A 23,781-nucleotide genomic window follows, 5' to 3' on the forward strand; every position below is an offset into this window, starting at 1 on the left:
TGGCAATTACAATGTTCCAAGAGCTAATGGCTATCTATTCATAGGGGAAGTGTTCTAGCTAAGCTTCTTTCCTTTTTTAAATTAAGCAAAACAAAAAGATTCAGCATTGGACCCCTTCACTGTCTGTTATCCATTCAGTCCATGCTGAACAGGTCTACAGTACTACTAGTCTACCTTGGCACCTACGGTACCTTTGTATGGTGCAAGGTATTCGGCAAGGGGTGGTAGAAGAAAGAGGAAATCACATCTCTGAGATGGGACAAGAGACAAAACCAAGACAGACAAGCACTTTAAATAAACCTGAAAGGGATTTAACAACAAATGGAGATTTTTTCCAATCACAGTATACACAAGGAACTGGTAATAAAATAATAGCCAGATGAATGGAAGACAGGTGAATAGCCGTCGACCAAACTAATGAAGTAGCTCCTGCACCAATTTCATACTTGTCCGAGACGTTCTGAATGTTTTACATTTTGCAGGGGTGGGGGGAATATAGATCCTTCCTCCGTTTATGAGCCCAGTGAGTTTTCCAACTTGCAGGCAATGCAGAGGCTTGGGAAGAAAAGATGCCTCCATCTGATGCACTGAGACAGGGTAGTGGAAAGCAGTCTAGTATCACAGCCAGCAAGTATCCCTGCCTCCTTTCTCTCCCATCAACACTGCACACACATCAAACACAGATGACTCATCCGGGAAAGGTCAGCCTTAAAATCTGTTGAGCCTCAAGTTGCAAAGTCTTGAGCTGGTGCAGGGCAGGAGACAGGTAATCAGACAGCAAGTCACCTCTTGCAGCTGCAGAGAAGCCACAGCATCAGTGCTACCCACTGTTTGGGAGCAAGAAATGTCAGCAAGTCGCCTCCCTCCCCGACCAGGCTGCCTGTCAGAGACATCACGCAGGCTCAAGAGATACAGCATCTGCACAGTTTCAGGTGGTCATCAGTGTTACCTGAGACTGGACATGGGATACAGACAGGTAGCTGGGTGGGTGGGTCAAGAACAAAAAGATCTGGAGGGTTTGTCATCTGCCTGCCATGCAGGTGTCACAGGTAAGATGTAAAACACTGGTTAAAGAGATGCAAGGGACTTTGTTCATGGCTTCTTAGCAGCCTCTCGGGGCAGGGGGGGAAAGTGCTACTCTGTACCATTATTTCCTATTTTTGGTGCTGTTGGTGCTGCTGAATGGAGTTCTGAAATGCTGAGTCATTTTGCTTTGTATGAGAATACCTCAAAATAAAAAACAATAGTAATTAAAAAAAAGACAAACTGACCTTGCAGTTAACAAATCCCTAGGAATCTGACCACACTTCTAAGGGTTTGTTGTTTTGGGGTTTTTTTTAAAATCAAAGACATTCTTTTTCCCTTCCACTGGAACTTTCAGAAAATGAATTAAAACTAGTGATGTTACCTGTGTGACAAAATCTGTCTCTTGATCAGCTTTCATTATGGTCAGTGCCATTGACTAATAATGAGTTTTCCTTTATCAGTTCTACCTCTTGCTCAGTTATCACTGTGGGCTTCAGCCAAATCCTCTTGAACTCAGTGGAGCACAGAGATCAGGTCCAACAAAACACGATTGTCTTATAACCTCTGGTAAATACTTGAGTCTTGAAGAGTAAATTTTTTCCTTCTTTAACTGCAGAAGTTTCTTTAGTTTTTCAAGTAACTTTGAAGAGGGAGGAGAATTTCTCAAGTCTTCACCACAACAATCATCTAAGCTGCTATCAGCCAGAAGGAACCATTTCACTAAAAACTACCCAAATGGCCAGTGCTCAGGTAATACCAAACTGATAGCTCAGCAGTTCTACACTGTGCAGATTTTAATCTTAATTTTTGTTAAATTTGAGTTCATTATCCTAGCCATGGTTCAAGCCTCCTTTTATGCATCAACCAACACAGTGGTATCTTTAGGAGTTCTTCAGATAGAGTTCAAAGCAGAAGTTTAAAAAAAAAAAAAAAAAAAAAGGCAAACTATCCAAAATCAAACCCAGTTAAACCCTGGGTCCTACTGCCAATAATTCTGCAATTATTAATCATCCCAGCAAGGGGTTAGGGCAAGATCATTATTACTTATTTGTATTACAGAGGCACAAGCAGTTTCCACCAGTGATCTGACTCCATTTTGCTAGGCTTTACCACTTTATGGAGGGGCAATCACATTAAATGACTTCAAGGTCACAGAGAATGCAGTGGCAGAACAAGGACTGAACTATAAAACCTCCTGTATCTCTTTACAGTACCTTTAACCCAAGACTATCCCCCCTGTCCAGGATAATGAGTATATGCGCCAGGCTGGCATATTTTTATAACCATGTCACAAGGCCAGCATAGAAAATACAAGAAAAATAAAACAAGATCTATGAGCTGGCCTAGTTTTCTATAGAAAGGATGCCACAAATACCTTTCATGCCAAATCCAATACAAGGCATATATACCAAGTTCCCAGGAAAGCTGCGGTGAGCATGGTTCATAAAGAGCTAGCATTTATGGACTGAACTTATCATTTCCGTGTTTGCATGTTTTGAGAACATGATTTTGATAGATAATTGAAACTCTGAAGTGACCTCTAGATTAGGCATATGGGACAAACTTCCTCCCCTGACCCAGAGCGGCTTCACACTTCGCTGCATGGTTAAACAGGTCCAGACCGTCTGTCAGCATCAGTGATACAGAACAGCATAAATTTGCAATGAAAGTGGGGGGTTTGGCATTCAGTGTTCTCAGTCTATCTCGAAGACTCAATACATGCAAGTGCCTCCTTTTATTAAAGCAGCATTCTCCTACAATTAAACCAAAACGGCACAGCCAAGGTGTGTTCAGAAATGCAAAGCAAGCCATAGCACAGTTGGAAGTCCACAGATGACAGCAGTGGGGCCTCACACTGATACCAGAAGGCTCATTCATCCAGGCAATAGCTCTACCCTTCACACTACAAGAACAAACCATGCTGCTTCAGATCCTTGGTGTATGCTGGAATAAGAAAAGGAGAGATGGGTTCTCGGCACAAGAACCACCATGTTTTCCTGAACCAGTGACCACTTTTCCTGTAGCTACTCTATCTAGCCTGAAGGAACAGTTCTTGTAAAGAAAGTAGGTGTGAATCTTTAAAAGCTTTGGTAACACAGATCTGGCCAAAGCTTTATTCTGAGTTTCATCAACACTTTAATCCCAGATCAACTGGCACCGCCACTGAAAAAACGTGTCCTGCCCTCCTCATGTTCCCAGCTGCTTCTTCCCACCTCCACACCATGCTCTGCCTTGCGCTAGCACAAGCTGTTCATTTTAATCCAGATCTGCTGCCCTATCAAGCGTATGTCTGCCCAAACGTTTGTGCCAGCCCATGGGAAGAGGAAGGGGAAGGGTGGGACAAGATTTTTTCAGCATACTACCACCTTATCTTGAATTAAGAGTCTCATCAAACTACTACTTCAGCAAAATAACAATGGTGCACTTTTGCAGTGCCTTTAAAGAATGGTTAAAAACCTGCAGAGAAGTAACCAGTTTCACATCAGCCCAAAGTTGGACATGGGCAAATACTCCTTCACAGAGACACTGCCGGAGGCAGGGAACATGGTATGACAGTATTGTACAGCCACACTACAGAAGAATTCAGGAACTAGCAGGCTCAACCTAGGATGAAGACCCAGGACCCCCGCTCAAGTCACAATTTTCACTTGCCTCACCGTATCTTGAGCAGGACTCTTCTTCATATCATGCTTAAAGAGCCTCACCTCTTATGATGCCAAATCCCACTGTACTTCAAAAGAAAACAGGTTATAGATAGCCTGGCAATATAGTCCACGACCTCCTACGTGCACTTTACAGCAACAGATAGGGCAGAGTTTAGGGAGAATACTCTTAACCTGTGAAAATGGAAATGACAGAGCATACACGAGGCAAAACAGGAGGAGGCTAGACACTAGTTAGCCACAAGAAAAACAAACATCTTGGCACAAATGAATTGTGCCTGGAAAAATGTTTGGCTTTCGGGGCTTCTTAGCTAGCCCAGAGCCAGAATAATTAACAATGGACAGCAGCGAGACCCGAGATGGAGAAATGGAGGGAAGGAAGTTAACAACGTGGCCATGCGAGCAGCCTGCTACTTTTGCACACTGGGATCTGTGCACTGCCTTTTCATTTTAGGCAGATGCTATGCAAGCCAGCAGCAATGGGAAATCAGACAGGCTAAGATTATCCTTTTATCTGACACACTGTTAAGAAATCAAAGTTAAAGTACTTTCCATTAACGGTCTAAATCACTCCAAGTTTAGCACTGTACTGCCATATAGATTATCAAACCCTCGCCTTTTTTTCCACTGGAAGGACAAGATCAGATAGAATACTGCTGCTTTCTAAAACCAGACATATCATTTAGCTCCTGTTTCAAGTGACTTGAAGAACAAAAGGACTTTGCAATCTCCAAGGGCTGTGTTTTCCCAGTAGCCTTGTCACCATCACTTTTAAGGACTATGGCTTCAAACGTGTCAAAGGCGAGGTAAAACTTGAGGTACAAACCTGAAGGAAAACCCAGCGTGGTGACTGTGCATGAACGAATAGGCTATCTGTTTGGAAATGTGAGAAAGGGGCAGGATGAGCACTGGAAAAGGCAGGCATGAGAAAATTTAGCCCTGCTTCGCCAGCCTAAAACGAGGCTGCATTCAAGAGTGCATTGTTAACTGTTCATCTGTCCACAGATCGCATTCCAGCACCCATTCCTGCAGCACCATGAACCATACCAATACCCAAAGCCTGAGTCGGAAATTCAGGAGTTAAGTAGTTGAGTGCAAATAGCTAGGATATCAGTAAATAAGAAATTAAAGATGATCTACAAAACCTGGGCAAATAATACAGTCGGTGGTCACAGGATCATGTTACTGCTGTGCTTGCACACTGGGTTAGGAAAGTGCATGTCCAGACTCCACATGTGGTACACAGACATACTTTAATTCACTTTTGTATGGAATGATAGAACTAACTTCCTTGCGTTTAACACCGGGAAAACAGAACTCCTTCAGCTATCAGCATCTTTGGGGAAATTCTGCTTCTCTTTTACTGTGCTGGTAGTGGGTATAACATCTACAGACATTCAGGCTCTATAGCCAGCACTTGGGAACCACAAAGGAAGAGCCTGTCCCCAGAGGGACCATTCAAGCTGGTGCGGTGGGACAGGACCTCCCGAGACAGTTAAAGGTGAGCAGGCTATACAGCACAGACATCACAACAAAGTTTAGCCTAAAGACAGGGAAGCATGTACCAAATGAGAGCAAGCTGCTATGGTATCTGTCTGCTTAGGCCACCATTCTAGATGTGGGGCTTGGTAAAGGACACACAAGCATTTGCAGGTGGGGGTTTTTTTCCTTTTAGTCAGCTAGTTCTAATTGTCTAATAGCCAGTTTCTAGTTCTAATTGTCCACTAACTGCATTAGCACAGGACAAGCATAGTTTGAGAAACAGCTCACCTTGCATTGAAGAAAAACATCTGGTGTACACAGGGTCCCACGAGAAGGTCCTGTCTGCGGGCTTAATCGTTATGTGTAGAAAAATGAAGTCCAGGCATTCAGTAAACAACACTTCCTCCTCAATTTTCTCAGCTATTAGGAACTTGAAAAGAAGAGTCAGGGATTGAAAGGCAAAGAGATTGAACTACCAAATCAAGATAGTCACTCCAAAGCAGGTTTCAGGCATGCTGATGGAATAAATTAATGGAAGTGCTGGAATTGTCCCTGTATTGTATAACACCTGTTCATCAGCCACACAGTCATGCAGTTACGTGTTTGTGCCATCCAAATAAACACATCCTCGTCTTGCAAGGAACTGTGTTCACTTGTCTCTTATCAGCCATCAAGAGGTGTGGCTGACACAGCACGTAGCATTTGAATTATCTAAGAATCTAATTATTTTTTCCACCCTCTGTCAGCCAAATCTTGGGAAAAACCTAGAGAAATAAAATAGGTCAGGGCACTTTATGCCAACAAATGGCGTCACAGCCCAAGAGGAGAGTCAAGGACAGGAAAATCCCCAAGAATTTTCCTGAAGAAAATTCACTAAGAAGTCCTTTATAACCTGAAGAACATTTGTCTCATGAATTTCAGATGGTCAGGTTACTTCTGCTAAGGAAACATCACAAGATCAAGAAACAGAGCAGAAGGTCTGATTCACATGAGAGGTTTTCTCAACTGTTATTTTTCCACTTGTCAGAGGCATTTGTAGAGAGTCCAGCACCAAGGTATGAAACCCTTAAATGAAAATGGAAAAACACAGTACATCTGGTCAGCCCAAAGGTCCGTCTAAGCTAGTATCACATTCTCCAGCAACATCAATCAGGAAATGCTCAGGGTAATAGCACAAGGAATAAACTCTCCCTTGCACACTCCCCCAGCAACCCACAGGTTAGGGGCTTTCTGGACCAAGTACTGCAGCTGTATCTTTGCAATTAATGGTCCCAAACAGATCCATCCAGTATGAACTGTCTTTTGAAACCAGCTGCCTGTTGGCCCTACATTACAACTCCTGGCAGCAAGTTCAGTAACTTCACTGTATGTTGTGTGAAAACATACTTCCCCCTCTTTAAAACTGCCGGATGCTTCCATCTGATCCTCCCTGTTCCCATACAATGAGAAATGACCCTTCCCAATTCAGCTTCTCCCTGCGTCTGCCTCTCATGACCTGCTAAAGCAATTTTTTTATGATTTCCACAGGAGTCTGCAATGGGCCTGGCTGCTTGCAGTTGCTGCCACAGCAGACTCCTCCCCCTCACTTCTTAATTCCTTCACTCTCAATCCCATACGATTTCTCTGGCTCCTGCTTTCCTTCCTGCACTAACCTCCAGTCCCATAGCTTAGAGTAGCTGTATAGAAATATAGATACCAGATCTCTGGTTCAAACAGCTCCCTATCTACAGGGGCATAGAGAGCCACCCCATGTCAAAGCTCACATCTTGCAGCAGGGCCGAGTATCTTTACATTTCTGTGTGTCTGGCTGTGAAGGTGGGTGGGCTGAGAGCCCCATACTCTGGGAGCTCTGGCAGAAATCAAGACAGAAGCTCCAAGCCTGAAGTACAGGACTGCTCACCTGGACTCTTATCACCACCAGCATGTGTCTAGAAAAACCTGCAGGTGACCAGTTTGTTGGAGCTTTCAAGGCTATGATAAGAAGTTTTCTCAGAAAACCCAAAGGGACAAATTCTGAACAAGAAATGTCTATTTTTCAAGTATATGTAATTATTTTATTTCCAGAAGCATAGATACCAACCAAGCCATTCATTTTTGTGAGCAAGTAATTTGAACAGTGGGCAAGAAAAATTTTGCTGACCAGTCAAAACTGTTCAGGCTGGCTCTGTATCTCAGGTGTTACATAGAAAGCAACACAAAAATGGAACTTCCTCAGTCCCCAAAAGTTATCATTCTAACCACATCTTCTAATTAATTTCCTTAATTCATTTTGGGTTTTGCTGGGTTTGGGTTTTTTTTCTCTTTAGAAGATGAAAATTTAAATATGCATTTCCTCTCTATAATGTTTAAACTGAAACATGCTCTAAAACTAAGCTCTACTCCAGACCAGCTGCTCAGTGTCCTTTGTACGCAAATCATTGAAGGAGCTATCTCAATGTCTTCAATTCACACTTTCTTCACTGCTGTGCCAACCACCTGCTGACAACCTCGGTCTACCTACATTTATTTTTTAATTGAGGTTAAGAAAGTGACAGAACTTCAGTTGTTGTTTGGGGGAGGTTTTTTTTCTCTTTTTCAACAAGAAGTAGGCCAAGGCCCATATAGCTGAATTAATATTTTACATATGACAGAGTGCTCTTGGACCACTGATGGAAAATGCACAAAGAATTAGGAAACTCCAGTCTAGACTGAAGGAAACTAGCCCTCTCTTTCATCAGTACTTAAGTTTAGCTTATAATTGGACTGGCTGAAGTGATGGTGACATAACTCTTCACCTCCTAGGGACACGCAGTAGGACCGTGAAGTTCTTACCAGAGCAAGCAGCAAGGGCAAGCAAGAAGGGCAAGCATGAGTGTTGGGACAGGCCAGCCTAAACACAGTATCATCTGCCAAGCAAACAGTGAGGGGGAGTCCCACGCAGGCAGCAGGCAAAGGGCCCAAGGAGATGGCATTGAGAAAGCACAGCATTATTTCGCTGCAGCTATAGGTATCAAGAGACTACATGAAGCCCCTCTCCTCCCCATCTGTGAAGTGGGGCAATCCCATTTCCCTACCTCACAGGGAACTGGCTGTGACAATAAACATATTAAAACATCGAGCTAACGGAGACTTCTGAGTATCTTAGAAAATATATGGACACCTCTACTACAGGACGCAAGTTAAAACCTGTTTCTTCAGAGCCTTTTCTTTCCAGGAGCACTAATACTGTAAGGAACCAGGAGGCTTGTTCTACATGTGTGATGGCTTCCCCTCATTTGCAAAGCCAAACCTTGACCTACAAAACTTTGTGCCAAAGCGTAAAAGAAAGTCCTACCATTCGAATGAGCGGGACCCACTATTATACACCTAGAGCCCGAGCCTGACAAAGAGCCAAGCCAGCTTTTGGCAACAGATACAGAGAGAATATTTTCTTCTTTCAGTTTAGTCAATTAGTTCATTACAATGACTAGTTACCCAAAGTTGGAAAAAGCTTTGGAGTTGCAGAAACCGGAAGCTTGTTTTCTTCCTCCAGTCAACAAATAAAAATGAGGGGTGAGGGAGCAAAATCTGCTAATACTAGATCAGCATGACAAGAAGCAATTAGCACAATTTAAAAAAAAGATAATATTTCATTAGCTTAATAAAAAAGCTTGTAATTTATTATGTAATGTTACCTCAAAACACACCAGATACTTCCTTTTCATGTACAATTATCAAAACTTTTTTTTTTTTTTTTTCTAAAACTGCTTTTAATACTCTGGGTTTTGATGGGGGACACTGCACTTGTAATTACCTTTCACTGCAAAGTCAAGTACAGCTAATCATAAACAATATATAAAATTAAAAAAAAAAAAATCAATCATCCAGCAAATAAAGTAATTTGTTATTTTCCAAAATAAAAACCTAACTAAATCTGTAAGAGGCTATCCAATTACTTAAATAGATACTTGTGGACATTGTATAGATTAGCAGAAAGGAGAACTAAATTTAAGTTAAAGGCCATATTTAGCTGCACATCAATATCTTTTAATGGCTATCCAACACTGTGAATCACTCTCTCTTCAGGAAAAAATAACTAAAAAGTACACATGCAAAACAATACCAGAATTGATTTTGTATAACCATTCTTCTGTTTGCCGTTAAAAAAAAAAAAAAAAGTCATAATCAAAGTGGGATGCAAGGTCTGTACAAATGACAGCATTTCTTAGCCAGTTAGTTCAGTGACTGCAACATTTGGCCAGGCAGTGAAAGCAGCAACTCTTATGCCCATGGCTGCAAGCTCCGGTTGGGACACCATTTGTCACATATGTGAAAAAAAGTTAATGCTTCAGGAACACATTTCACATGGGTGATAATGGGAACTGGAAGACCTTTGCAAAAACATAGGTCAGCCCACATTTGGCTCCTAGAAGCAAACAACGTCTCTTCCCCATAACCAGAAAACTTCCCTTTTTTCAAATGCTGATCTGTAATTCCTCTTCCATGTATTCCCTGAAGGTTTTTCCCTCTTTCACTTGAATCTGGGTAATTAAAGCAACAAAGCCAATCTTTTGCTAGTCCTAGCAATCCAGACTTCACAAATCTCTGAGTCACAGACACAAATTCTTCCTTCTCTCTCTTCCCTCTTACAATTAACTAGTGTTCTTGAAATCAAGACTGCTGGGGCTGAGACTTAGGAAACAATCCGGAGGAGACTAATAAGCACTTAGGACCAGCCTTCCAGGGTGCAAAATTTTACATTGAAGCATCTGAATGCCTATACATCATCAGAGCAAGTCTATCTTGACTGGGATCTTGTCCCCAAAAGACAAGAAGTCTCATTCAGGAAAGGCTTAACAGACAGAAAAAACAACCTTTCCCCTGTGTAATGATAGGGTTCTTTTCCCCCCATACAGGCTGTTAGGCTTAATATCTTCCCTGTATTCCTCTACCCTCTTTTTTAAATCCATTTGTACTTTTAGCCTCCACAGCATCCTGCAGCAGTGAGTTCCATAATTTAACACAGATAGAAGTAGTACCTGTTTTAATCCTGCTGGCTGGTAATTTCATTGCCTGCTCTAGTTTTGTACTATCAGAAATTATTGCTCCCCATCCTACACTACTGTGTGATTTTATAGATTTCTATTATACCTCTCTCAGCAGTCTCCTTTCCAAGCCAAAGAGTCCTAGGCAATGTAGTTTCTCTTCCTATGGAAGTTTCGCCAGGCAACTTCACTGCTCACTTCTGTATCTTTTTCGGTGTCACTACAAACCTTCCTAGTAGTCAAGAAAACATGCTGTAATCACAACTGATACACAGCACGGATTCAAACTGCAATATACAGATAATTTCTGTTTTACTCCCTGCTCCTTTCCCACTAGAGTTTTATTTGACTATTTGACCCCAAATCAAAAACTGACCTCAGTTTTCTCTTTTATTCAACAATCAAATCATTTCCTAAAATACGATCCCAGCTGTCAGACCAATTCTGGGAGGTCTATCAGCAAACAGTACTGAACAGCTCAGAGAGACCTCATTGTTTCTGTTAAGCAGAAGAGCCATGAGAGAGCCTTATTCAAAACTATGAAGGGGAAAAAAAAACCCGTACTTTCTGCCCACTTCACCAAGCCTGCAAAACTCAGGCACTGCCCATCAACATGGTTCAGTTGGCTGTGCTAATTGGCTGCACATACGCTATTAATTCGCTCTCTTCTTACTTTGAGGTTTAAAAGAAGTTGTAATTTGTCCCAGTTGGGAGGTAATAAAAGCCAGCGCACGGTCAGTCATGGATGGCTCTGATGACTCAGCTAGTGTGAGGTAGCTTGCTAAGACACTATCTCCAGTGTGTCTGAGCCCAGTATTTACTGTGCAACATGCGATACACATCTCAGTCCACATGCCATGAAATATTTTACAGCCCATAACCTTCTTCCCCTGGAAGCCGCTCCCACAGTCTTCCCTGAGTCCTCTTCCAGAGGATCCATTTGCTCAAGCCATTTGAGAGTGACACAACCACTCAGACTGCCAACCGACAAGTATCTTTTTACACCCATCAGCACTCCTGTTCCTGCAACGTGGTGCCCTTCCTGGCACCCTGGGACTTCGCAGGAACGAGTGCATCCTCATCCCTCTGTGAAAACAGTTCAGCCCTTCATTTCCTCACCTCCAGGGACATGGCAGGTCTGTCACTCCACACTCACAGCACAGCCCCAATCAGGCAGCTGGCACCTACATGTGCCTACATCAGGCTGCCTAACCAAGCACAGCGGTGCTCTGAACTGGAGGGACCTGGTGTTCTGGAGCTGAGGTGAGGCTGCTGGGACCAGAGCTGCCATGGTAGAAAGGCGGTGGCACAGCTGACAACGGCCCATCAGTGCTACCCCCATTGCTCTGCAGGCTTCAAGTTGCAGCTGGTCTCACACAGCGGTGCCCATTGGAAATATCCAAGCAGCTTCTTGTGGATGTGACAGGGAGGACCCATCTGCCAGGGAACATTTTTTCTGGTAGCCTCCAGTGATAACTGGGACCAACACCCTCACCCCAGAGCCTCCAGTTCCTTGCACCCTAACAGGCAGGTCTGAGAAGGCTTGGCTTTGCCCGTGTTTTAAAGCACAGGGCAGGTAGGAAGATGAGAACTCACCGTTCCAGTCCTAATCCACCAGAAGAAAAAAGGATTACTTCTGTCATGGGGGGGGATCCCAACACAGACCTCATATGAGTTCCTAGAAATTGGGAAGGAGCTCCCCAATATTGCTGTAATGCTGGGTTTGCTCCATTTGACCTCCAAGCACATCAGCAGAGGTTCACAGTGCCCCATCAATGATGGAAACCTCTTTTATGTGAAGTCCTTTTTGAGGAAATAAAAAGGAGAAAGGGAAAAGAAAAATGCGGTTTGCAGATGTCAAATGCCTTGTTGTGGCCCTACTAACTGGATAAATTTGTTTCTGAATTCTAGTACTACTATCTCTGGCACTTTTGTTAAACATTTCATTTATCTGGTAGAACTCCAAGCTCCTAGATTTCCACAGAATCCCGCACCATTTAGAAAACATTCCTGGTTTCTGTTAATAGATGTTTTGGAGGATCCCACTGAAGACATAATGGAAAAATCACTTCAGCCATACTATGTTGGAACACAAACTATATACAGAACCTCACACTCTGCTGCACTCCATCAGTTTTAAGGATACTCCTTACTGGAAGCCAGTTGTTTTCCTCCAGATTAAACTCTAAAGACTCTTCAAAATAAGTTATTTCCAAGCTTGATCACCTGAGCTAGCTAGAAAAAAAAAAAACAAAAAAAAAAACCAACAACCAAACACCAACCATACAACCAAAGCAGATAAACAAACAACAAAACCAACCCCAAACAAGAAACCCCAAGTGAACAAACAACAAAAAAACCCCACTACCAAGAAATCACTCATAGTTCCTATTTATAACAATATTTAGTTTTATTTTAAAATTAAAAATCCAAACTCTGGATTTAATATTAGACAGCTGTTAATAGCTTAACATGTAAAGCCTGGCTGTCACATTCAAAGTATTTTTGTGGAGTTGTACTAACGCTTAACTCTTGCAGTCACACCCAATACTACTCTTGGCATTATACACATCTTCAAAGTAATTTACAATGCTATTTATTTCCATGTGCAAACATTCCATAGAACACCAACATAAATACCGCAGTGAGAATCTCTCTCTCTTTCATACCCATTTTCTCTCCAGACTGTCTTAACCATGACAGTGTTTGCAAACTGTGCAAGAACAACACTGAAGCAAAGAAACTGCATGTGGCTTAACAAGGAATAACCTTTAGAAAGTAATTTAGAAGAAGAATCATTTATAGCTTTCCTTAATTGCTATACCCAGTTCACTTTGGAGCTCAGGAGCATTACAGAAGAGAAGCAATACCATCTATCAGTGAAATACTTAACTCTTTTCAAAATCCTGTATTTAGCACTGCTCCAAACATTCTGTAAACAAGTTCAACTTCAGCTGGAGTTTTCTGCATTTATTTTCCTGCTAGCAGTGGCATTTTGGAAAAAAAAAAAAAAGAAAAAAGAAAAAAAGAAAAAAAATCAGCATAATCTAGCCTTGAGTTCCATATGTTACTAAAGAAGCAGATAAAGAGAATAGCTGTCCTCTGCACTCCAACAAAATACTGCCTAAAGACAACTCAGCAACACCAGAACCAATAGGGTCTAAATTTGGCTTGGGTTGTAGACCTAGAAAAATAATGCACAATTACAGGAATCAATTGCCACAACTCTGCTGTTAAAGGCACAGGAGTTTTGGCGGCCTTTCTGGTCTCCTTGCTCAGGCTGGACCTGAGCACATACCTGGGGTTGGCTTGGCTTCTTCACAACCGCCTAGCAGAACATCCCACCCATGGGCTGTTCTGGGTGGCCTCTTTGCCTCAGGAAGCACAGAGACACATCAGCCCAAAAAATTAGTTGCTGTGACAATGCTAGCTGGTGACCACCGGCCACTGCCCTTGCTAGTGGGACCTCCCTTGGTAGATGACGAAGGTGTATCTAATCTAACAGAGAGGGATGCCTTCCTACGCCCAGGAAAAAGTTAATACCTGGGACAACCGAGTATGCAGCCTGCTCTGCATTTGGCTTCAGGGAGCCCTGGGAAGGACAGTGGTCAAGGGAAGGCGGCGGGGATTGCTCTGGCAGCCACCTCTGGCTGCCATCCCTCCCAGGCACTCCTGCCCTGGGCCAGGAGGAGCAGGATTGTGGCAGAACAGCTATGCCTGCACCATGCGCCCAGCCCTCCCAAAGCTAAGCTCAATGCAGGCCGTAGGCACAGAAACACTACCCTGCCCACGCATGGCTGATCCAGCCATTGGGACACAGTGAAGCCGTAATATCTTGCACACTCTAACTGCTCAAAGGTAGGTGGCCCCTACCAAAAAAGCCAACAGCCAAACAACCACCACTGCCACCCCCCAAACACCTTGTGAACTAAAAAGCCAGGAACAAATCAGATCACTCTGTCACCGATTTCTGCAATAAACACAACTTGTTTCCATGCTGCATTACAAATACTAAGCCTCGCTACTGCCCTGCAGAGGCAAGTTCATTATTATTTTATGCCTGTTTCACAGATAGGGAAAGCAAAGGCCAAAGATAACATTTTCAGAAGCACATGCTTTTGAATTGCTGTTGCTCTGGGGATGCCCACCTGAAGGCACTGAACTACAAGTAGTCCAAAAGAAACACATGCAAAGAAAAAAAAAAATTAGCCAATTTTTGGATTGTAGGTCAGAACCACACTACTGGGCGAAAACACAGGTTGCCTTAGCTCTCTTTTCTCTCAGTAAGCAGGTTATTAGAAAAGTTTTTGTCAGAAGCCTTCATAAGGCAAGCATTCAAGGACTCAGATAACTTTTTTAAAAGGCAGAAACGTCACTTCTGTGTAACTGTACAAGACTTCATCTCCTGCTTATCACCATTTCTATCAGCAGAGCGCTGCTTAGCCACCTCCCTCCAAAAGGCACTTTGAGATGCAAGGTGCAATGTGCATGTAAATTATCATTAAAGTATCCTCTGTTTAATTGGGGCATTTCAGATTGGGGCTGCTGTTTTAATGGGTTGCCTCCCAGGAAACTGACTTAACTTGTAATGACACAGTGAATAGTAATGACCAGTATTTAATTGGGGCAGTGTTAGTAAAATTTTGCTTCAGAGGGATTAAATTTAGCTGGTGCCAAGGAGTTAAGTGATTAATCAGGTGTTAAATAGTACGTACTTCTAAACACTGGTCTTCTCCCATTCAATCCTACACCCACTGAACTTAATGAGAGTTTTGTCATTGACACGAACAGAAGAAGGATCCTCCTCCTAGTACACAAGTTTGCTAATAAACATTAAGGAACATACTCTGCGCTTAACAGATACTCAGCCTTGGTTAAGGGTAACAGGATTCTGTCTGCATGGTGCTGAGCAGTCCCTCAGCATGGGAAGCCTTCAGTGGGAGAGAGCTCTTTGCAAAAACAACATCAATGAAGCATTAGGAGACATAAAGCACTACTTAATTTTTAAGTAAGTCTGGGGAAGACAGTCAAGATTGAAAGCTCAAACACTATGCTGATTCTCTGCCCTTCGGCTTACATGATGAGTCTTTTTTGAGTCTTTTTAAATGATTACAAAGTACATCCTCGAATCCAGAATGAGCACCAGTGAGACAAGTCCTCCAGCTACAGGGTTCCGTGCCGACTCCTGCGGTGCCCGTGGAATCACAAGGGGCACCACGTACAGCTCACTGCAAGAGAAAGCGCTCATATCCACCAGCGTACGGTTGCATAAAATCTTCACTGGAGTCAGTTGTGAAACCCAGCTGACAGGAAGGCTCTGTGCCTTCAGTACTGCCCACAGAAAGCACTCTCAGCTCACGCATCAGCCAGGCGCAGGCAAGGGAGCCTGGACTCAGGGAAGCCCGGGTCTGGGAGAGCTGAAGCAGCTGATCCCCACCTCCATATTCCCAGTTCTAGTTTCCCTTCAACTCCCCACTTGTGCCAGCACAATTGTTTGTATGGTTGCATGGTAAATCAGACTAAGCAACTGAAAGTGCCAGATTTATAAAAAGGAAAATAAACAAATTAAACTGCGCCCTTTGGGACCCTTCTATTTGCCTGCTGAATTTTGAGCCTCCATGTGACACCACAGTGATATTCCCATGGTATTATAATTTCAGGAAAAAAATAAGGAGAACCTCGCAATCAGAAAGCTCCAGGTGCGGTTTTAAACAGGACTCATCACCACATTGACCTTAATTAACCACAAAAATCATCACCTGTGTCTGAACTTCTAGTCCTGTCTCCCTTTGAGCTTTTGCTCTCCTGTAAGCATTTGCCAAGATGTTTACACTCTCCTTGTGCCTCAGTTCTCCCATCTGGGGGAGGAGAGGTGAGGCTGTAAGGATCACTTGCCAATACTGCAACAAGTGCCAACGTCATGGTAGTATTTACAATAATATAATCAGCTAACTACTATGGCTCAGGATCAGAGGAACAGGTTTACTACCAACGTAGACATCCCAATGGCTGGGATGAAAAAAAGTGTCCCAACACAACTACCACACCAGACATCCCTTCCCAACCCACCTCGGAGTCAAAGCCCTCAGGCCCTCTCAGGCTGGAATCTGCCACAAGCCCAAAGCCTATCGGTTCACACAGAGTGTACACTGGTGCCCTAAGTTGTAGCAAACACTGACGGTCCAATCTTCATGCTCATCTCTGACTCCCAAGATCTTATTTTCTAAACCCCAGCGATGACAGCCCTCTGCAGCTTTAGACTCTTATGTACATGCTAACTTCCTTGCCACAACAACAGTTAGAGTTACCAGGTCTGCTTGCCATCAGCCAGGCAAGCACACGACCAAGTGTTGGCAAGATCAGGTTATTAGCATTACATTTCTCCTCTCTCAGAGAAAGGGTTAATGTATGTAAGCACACATACTTGCTGCAAAGCAAACACATATCAATATACAATCGCACATACATACTGATAAGTACTTGACATGAACCGAGATACTGCTGCAAGTTTATATTGATTACCAGTAGTTAAATATGAACCATAACTTCACCTCCTCAAAGTTTCCCTAAATCTTATTAAAGCGCTTCTCTAATAAGGTGAGATAGGGAGATCGTGCACTGAGCAGCTCAGGCATAAACAAAGCACTAGCCTTCACTCCCTCCGCTGAAGCTTTCCATGGTTGCCCACCCCAGTTGCTGTGGCATTTACCGTACATACCCTTGCCCCGTATTGGAAGAGGAAGGGAGAAAAAAAAAATAAATACAAAAAACATCCACCAGCACCACCACTTCCAGTTCACAGGCTCCTAATGAAACTCTGCAACACCCTTGCAGCACAATACTTGGCTACTTTTCAGAACAACACAGTAGCTTAACAGCGAAGTTGGAGTATGGTGTGGAGCTTGCTCCTCTGCCTCGACCTTACGCTCCGTGCCGCAAGCCGGACTGGCACACTGAAGAAATAATCAATCGTACTTGTACAATCACACTACCATTTAAACATCTCTTAAATCCCGCTGCTGATCGCAGCCACCTTTAACTCTGCCTGGTTGAAACAAGCATCCAAAAAACAATGGTAGATAGAAAAACTGAAGAGAAAGTTACCCAGAATGGTTTGACTGGCTATCACCTGAAATTTACATTTCTGTCGGAAAATATGTACTTTCTATATTTGAACCTATTAAAATAATCACCAACAGAGAAGCCAGTAACAGGAGTTTTCTGTCCTCCGACAAAGATAACTACAAGGGTCAGCATGCAAACAAACGACACATTAAAAAAATAAAAATAAGTTCAGACCACGATGTTTAGAATTAGTCACTTCAAAAAAAAAAAAAATTCAGTTTCCCAGTATATGTCTAAATGTAATGAAAATTTGGCATTTAATCATTTCAAGACTCAAACAGAAGTTTGCTTCTATCTCTCCTGCTACGTAGCTGATCCTTTACAATATGATTCTATAATGTACCTTAGCGAGGTTAGGGAAGGACCAGTTTTACTGTTCCTGAAATCAACAGCAGTGTTGTTGCTGACTTCAGTAAGAGCAGGAGTCAGCCTCATATTTTCAAAACGACACATGCCAAAAACAAGGAAACACAACTCATACGACACTACTTTTTCGTGACATTCATTTGTGTTCTTCTGTCCAGAGAACACATTCTACCTTTCCACAGGGTTTACTAGAAAGAAGAGTAGTTATATTTCATTTTACATATATAGGGATCTGCTTAGTTAATTGTACACATTTTGCCTGCATTAGCATTTGCCATACTGTAACGCACATACAATACCCCATTATCCAATTTGTTCGTCTGTGTTATGAAAAGTCAAACTAGACTCTCTAAGCCACGAGACTTCACGGGACACAGGCCTGATCACATTTAACTCAGCAAGAGAAAATACACCCAGAAGTTTTCAAATTGTGGTCACACCATATAGAATGCAAGACTTCCACCGTAAACGTACACACACACGCACGCGGGACAAGCAGAAGCGTCATGCTTGTAAGCTGAATAAATAAGCGTTTATTCCAGGCTCTTCCCCTTAGAGAGAGTCTGGAAGTCACCTTTTCCTTCCAGGCAGGGAGAGACAACCGCTAAAGCACTCTTACTCGGGCAGAGTTAGTCGCGAGCAGAAGGGAGATTCCTGGCTGGCAACAAGGCAAAGGCGACTCCTGAAGAAAATGCATGACTGAAACAAAACTGAGGGGTGAGGGAAGGAGAGAGGAAAGCACTATTTCTAGCAGGCGGCTAGATAGGAAGGGTCTGGACAAAAAAGGAAACTCAATTTTGTTTCCATTGTCTCAGCTTCATACCGCCTCCACTTAAAACGAGAAACTTCGCGGGGCAACCCCTTCTTCAACAGGCCGAGCTACGGAGAAACACATCCCCAGGGCCCTGGCAGAGCGAGGCTGGGCTGCGCAGCCCCGACTCCCCTACCTGCTGACGGGCAAGCGACGCCAGAAAATGCAGCGAGTAAAAACAAATAATATGGATATTAACCAAAAAAAAAATAAATTTAAAAGCCAAGTAAGAAAAAGCAAGCCCCACAACCCACTGCTGGTGGGAGCAGCAGCGGCTGCATCTCCCCGACAGCAGGAAACTTTTTCTGCGAAAAGTTGCCGGCGGGGGACGGCGGGCAGCCAGCCCCGCGGGGGACCGGGCCGGGCCGGGCTCCGGGTCTCGATTTCAACCGTCCAGCGACCCGCCGGCTCCCGCCGTGAAGAGCCACGCCGCGAAATCCCGACCGCGGCGGCTTTGCTGTGCGTGTGTCGTCCCCCCCCCCCGCTCCTCCCGGGGCAGAGTCACGGCGCTTACAACCCACGGGAGCCGCGTCCGTGTCCCCCCCTACCGTGTCCACGCTCCCGGCTGGCTGCCACGGCTGGAGGCTGCGCTCCCCTCTAAACGCGGGGGGACACCGACACCCCGACCCCCCGCGACCGCCCTTCACGCGAGGGGGGGGGAGAAGCAGAGGGAGAAACAGTTATTTTCACCCCGGGCAAAAGACAGCGCCCACCGCCCTGAGGGCGCCGGGTCCCGCGCTGACAGGGTCCGGACAGACGAGGGGGACGGGGCTTTACCTTGATGCAACACTGAGCAGGAGCCTCAGACATCTCTCAGGAGGGAAACGGCGAAGCCCGGCGGGGCGGGCGGGCGCGGGCGGACGGGAAGTTCTCGGGCTTTCCCCACTTTCCGCTCTTCTCCCGGACCCGGCCCGTCTCCTCAAGGGGAAGTTACCGTCACCTCCGCCACCATCGCCCGGCGGCGGGCGCGGCCCGCGGAGCTGCCCGGGGCGGTTGAAGGAGGGGGGGGACGGGGACACCCCGCCGCCGGAGTCCTCTCCTCAGCGCTGCCGCCGCCGCCGCCGCCGCCGCTCCTCTGAGGGCGCGCGATCGCTCCCGCTCTCCTCTCTCCCCCCCCCACCCCCTCCCCACCCGCCCGCCAACCCCGTCACCCGCGCGCGCGCGCGCCTGGGTTGCGCGTGTGACCGCGCTGCGCGCTCTCTGCCCGGGTGCGAGTCGGTGCGCGCGCCCGCCCGCGCGCGCTTGCCCGGGGAAACGGCGGCGGGGGGGGGGTGGGGTGAGGGCGGGGGTGGGGGGTGGGGGGCGGGGGCTGCCGGCGCGGCCCCCCCGTTCCCCGCCGGTGTTTTTCCTTCCTGGAAGAGAGAAACCGAAAGGCGGCGGGAGCCGGGCCGGGCCTGGCCGGGCACTGCGCCCCGCCCCTCCGCCGCTCATTGATCCGGAGTTTCGGGGCCGAAACTGACGTGGGTTCCCGGCACCCCGCACCGCCCCTTAAAGGGGCCGCAGACCGGCAGCATAGGCGGCCGCCGGGAGGAACGGCCACTACTACCGCCGCCGCCGGCGGGGAGGGGCGAAGGCGGGGCGGCGGCACCGGCGGCGCCGGCACCCCGAGGCCGGGGCGGGAGTGCGGCGAGCCGCCGGTGCCCTCGGGTGCCGATGCGGGACGGCCAAAAGCGCAGGGGAGGCTGGAAGGAAGGGCGCAGCTGGGTCGCGCCGTCTTTATTCAGTGCCGTTTGACGACGCGGTGCGGGCGGGCCCTTTAAACGGCCTGCGCGCCGGTACCGGCCTTCAGCGCCGGGCGGCGGGATGGGCGAACATGGAGGGGGGAAAGCGGCGGCCCGCCGGCAGCACAATGGCCTTTGTTCCACCGCCGGGGCTGCCCCTTTAAGAGCCCCGACCAGGAAATGAGGCTCGGGTTACCGCGGGGCACGGGAAGTCCGGGGCGGGGGGGGGGCGGCGGCGGCATCGCTGGCCCCTCTTCCCCCTTCCCCAGCCCCTCTTCCCCCTTCCCCAGCCCCTCTTCCCCCTTCCCCAGCCCCACGCACGGGCCCGGCCCGCCGACCCACAGAGCCCCCCCCCGCCTGTGACCGCAAAGCCAAAGGGATAGAAGCGGGAGGTCGCCCCCCCCCACCCGTGACCGGGAACCCCCCAGCCCCACCGGAGGAGCCCCCGGCCCCACCGGAGGACGGCCGCCCGTGTTTATCCCGGGGAGTGGGCGGCACAGAGGCTGAGGAGGGCGTCGTGTCAGCCGCGACGTATGGGATCCATACTATAACCTGCGTTATTTCCAGCTGCAATGGTTTTGCGCTGGTTTTTCCTTCTCCCTCCAGCTCCTCAGCTGAGTACAGCCCTAGACCTCGGGGGGAGGGGGGGGGAAGGCGAAAAATAACTCGGCCGCTTCTTTGTCTAAATCTCTCTCGCTGGTTTTAAAGACAGGGTTTGGTATCCCGGCTGGTTTTTGGATCGAGCCGCTTTATTGCAAGTCCCGAACGCGCCCGGGAGCGCAGCCCCGCCGGTAGCCGTGTCCCTGGAAGGCAGAACCTCCTCTGGAGTCTGCCGTAAGGATTGGGATGGAAGAGGCTCCCGTTAAGTGATTCAGTGCTACCGAAAATAGCGAACGAGAGGGAATCCTACCACGGTGTTTTGAAGTGAGCCTTAGCTCACGTTACGTGGCGTCTGCTTAACCGCGCCGCGTGCTTGCATCAAACGTGGCGCTGCTCCACCTGCGTGGCCGAGAGGGCGAGACTGCGGGGATCTCCCGGTAGACATCCCTCGGTGGGCTACCGCAGGCCATTTTGCAAACCAGGACCAACTCCCTGCGGCCTCTTACAGCTTCGTTTTGGCCAGTCCCTGAAACTAGACGAGAAAAAGGGAGGGAAGGTACCACTCCCGCTCAGCCTAGCAACCAATGACCCTTTTTAATATAGGGCCAACTCGGGAAAAAAGGATTCATATTTACCTGTCTTCCCTCAGCATGGCTGAACTGCTGGAGTAGAGTCGTTGCGTCTCTATTGCTTTTACAATGCCGCTCTCTCCCCTATTATACTCTGCTTCATCACTGTGACATTTTTCCTTTCTACCTGCACGATTACCACTGGCTTTCCCCAAGTGCTGAGTCATTTTTCTGTATCTCATGGCAAGTTGGGGGTTTTTGTGATTCCTTTTATTTAATGTAGAAATTAGAGGTGGAAAAGACCTGTTAGGTCATCTACTCCGCTCGCCTGCTGGTGGAGGATTTACAGCACATGCTTGATCGCTCTGTCCACTTTCATTTTAAATGCCTCAGGTAATGGGGCTTCTACCTCTTTCTTTTGGAGACTATTTCACAGTCCAGCAAGTCCCATGGTCAGGAAGATATTTGGCCTATATAGTCATTTGTCCAGTTTCACCCAATTAGTCCTGGTTATAACCACGTATTGTAATCCCCTAAACAAAAATTTGCTCCTCTCTGCCTCTTTGTGCCTTGCACGCAGGTATCGCTTCTTTTCCTAGCCATTGCCATTCATTCTTTTTATCTACTTTCATTCATCAGTCCCTGCAGCCACTTTATCATTGTCGTTGGTCTTCCCTGATTCCCATCCAATTGGTCGTCCTCTCCTCAGCCCACAGATGCCTGCATTTAGGGACAAGTATCCGCCTGATCCTTTGTGAATGCAGCCAAAACCCCATCACGGTTTAGTTTGCCTCTAAGTTGCCTCAAAAGCTAGTACAAAATTTGTCACCTGCCATCGCTCTGAATCAGATCAGGTCCTGTTACTCCTCAGTGTTCCCTCTTGCAGCGCAGCTGCAACCTGTTTTTCTCCACGGAGATTGTGGTGAAGCTATGTATCCCGAATCTCATTTTTCTGCCCGGAGTTTCAACATCTGTTCTTTCTGGGGTCACTGATATCTGCTGTTCCTCCCACTTTGATTAATGGCTCTTACAAATACAGGCCTTCATCCATCTTGGCAGACCTCTCAACCAGCATGAATGGTTGCAAGTATCTGTCCAAGATAGCCTGGTTTAGAGCTGTTCTCTTCCAGCTCCTTCTGTTCTTTTTCTCCACTACTCCACTAAATAGGAGCGCAGTGGATGGTAACTAGAAAAGGTAGGGAGAGAAATGGTGAGTGTGTGGAGAAGGCCACAGGCGTGAGCGCAGCACCTTTGCAGCCAGAAGTCCATCCCGTTGAAGCTGCTGTAAGAAAGCTGGGGAAGAAAATGTGGCTGGACAAAACACGCGCCACACCACCCTGTGGTCTGCCCTTGCCGACAGAAGCAGATATGCCTCAACCGTGCTAGCCAGATGCTAGCCACAGTGACTGGAGGGCATCTTTGAACCCTTTGAACAAGGAGGACCAAACTCCTCGTAATGTGTTAGCCTCTCTGCTTGGTTCTGCCCTTGTTTCTCTGACCTGATTTCTCGCAGTTCCTCTCATTAGTTCCGCCTCTTGAGACCTCAGTCTATGTGGTCCTGGCTGCTGCTCTGTGCAGGAGAAGAAAAATGCTACCAAATCTCCTGGTGAGCAGGATGGTCTGTGGTTGCAGGACAGTTGCTCTGGAAATGTGAGGACAAAGCTACTCCAGCTGTCAGCTCCCCTTTAGATCCACGCCGCGTGGAGATTGCACAGAGCGGAAAGGAAGTCCATTAGCTCCTATTAAACCTTGAACAGGCTCCCAGTTAGTTTCCTTCCCTCTCACCTAGAGGCTACTGCTTAGCTTATCTCCAGGGAGGACCCTTTAGTTAAAAGCAGGATTTACGGTCCCACAGAGCCACCCTTTCATCGACGCCCTAGCCAGAAATCCCCTAACTTTTTGCTTGGATAGTTGTCGGCAACACTAATTCAGGCAAAAGGTGGCCGGCCGTCCTCTGGGCTGTGAAGTGAGGCCACGTTCCTGCCTCGCTGAGGGCTCTCCCGGGAAAGGGAAGAGGGTGGCGTGTTGGATGACAAAACCCATAGACAGAAGTATGTTCCTTCTCATAGTGGCCTGAAAATCTGGCTTTGGGTGCTTGTATTTCCTGGTCTCGAGTGTGTCCCTGAAAACAGAGCAAGGCCTGAAGAAAAGGAGACAAACCAACCTTTCATTAGGACTTTTCATTTTCTGACCACAGTGGTGCATCTGCATACCAGCTTCCACTGATTCTCTGTCACTTGAGCCTCTTTTACAGCCGTGGGAGTCCCAATGTCTTCCTACCTGCACTTTCTCAACAGCTAGGCTAGGTTTTTTCATATGTCCCTAAAGGATGTTGGAGCCTTTTTCCCAAAGGAGTTAGGCACTTGGGAACCTACATCCAGCCAAAAGCCAAGGGTTTTGTTTCTTCTTTTGTGT

At 46.6% G+C, this 23,781-nt stretch overlaps 1 protein-coding gene across 3 annotated transcripts in view; it reads right to left on the reverse strand.

Moving 5' to 3' along the window:
* ETV6 (ETS variant transcription factor 6) overlaps window positions 1-19,710 on the reverse strand; it is a 142,459-nt gene extending 122,749 nt beyond the window's left edge. Inside the window, exon 1 of one of the 3 annotated variants that reach the window (XM_075051782.1) lies at window positions 19,254-19,710. Coding sequence is in view for 1 of the 3 variants with exons in the window: in XM_075051780.1 (XP_074907881.1) it covers window positions 19,254-19,286 (33 nt within the window). In the remaining 2 variants the exon portion in view is untranslated. Of the gene's footprint in view, window positions 1-5,459; window positions 5,545-19,253 lie in introns of those variants that run through there. The other 2 variants (XM_075051780.1, XM_075051781.1) reach the window with 2 other exon arrangements.
* Window positions 19,711-23,781: the final 4,071 nt, after the last annotated feature.

The sequence above is a fragment of the Buteo buteo genome, chromosome 19 (assembly GCF_964188355.1).
Source record: "Buteo buteo chromosome 19, bButBut1.hap1.1, whole genome shotgun sequence".
Classification (NCBI taxonomy): Eukaryota; Metazoa; Chordata; class Aves; order Accipitriformes; family Accipitridae; genus Buteo; species Buteo buteo.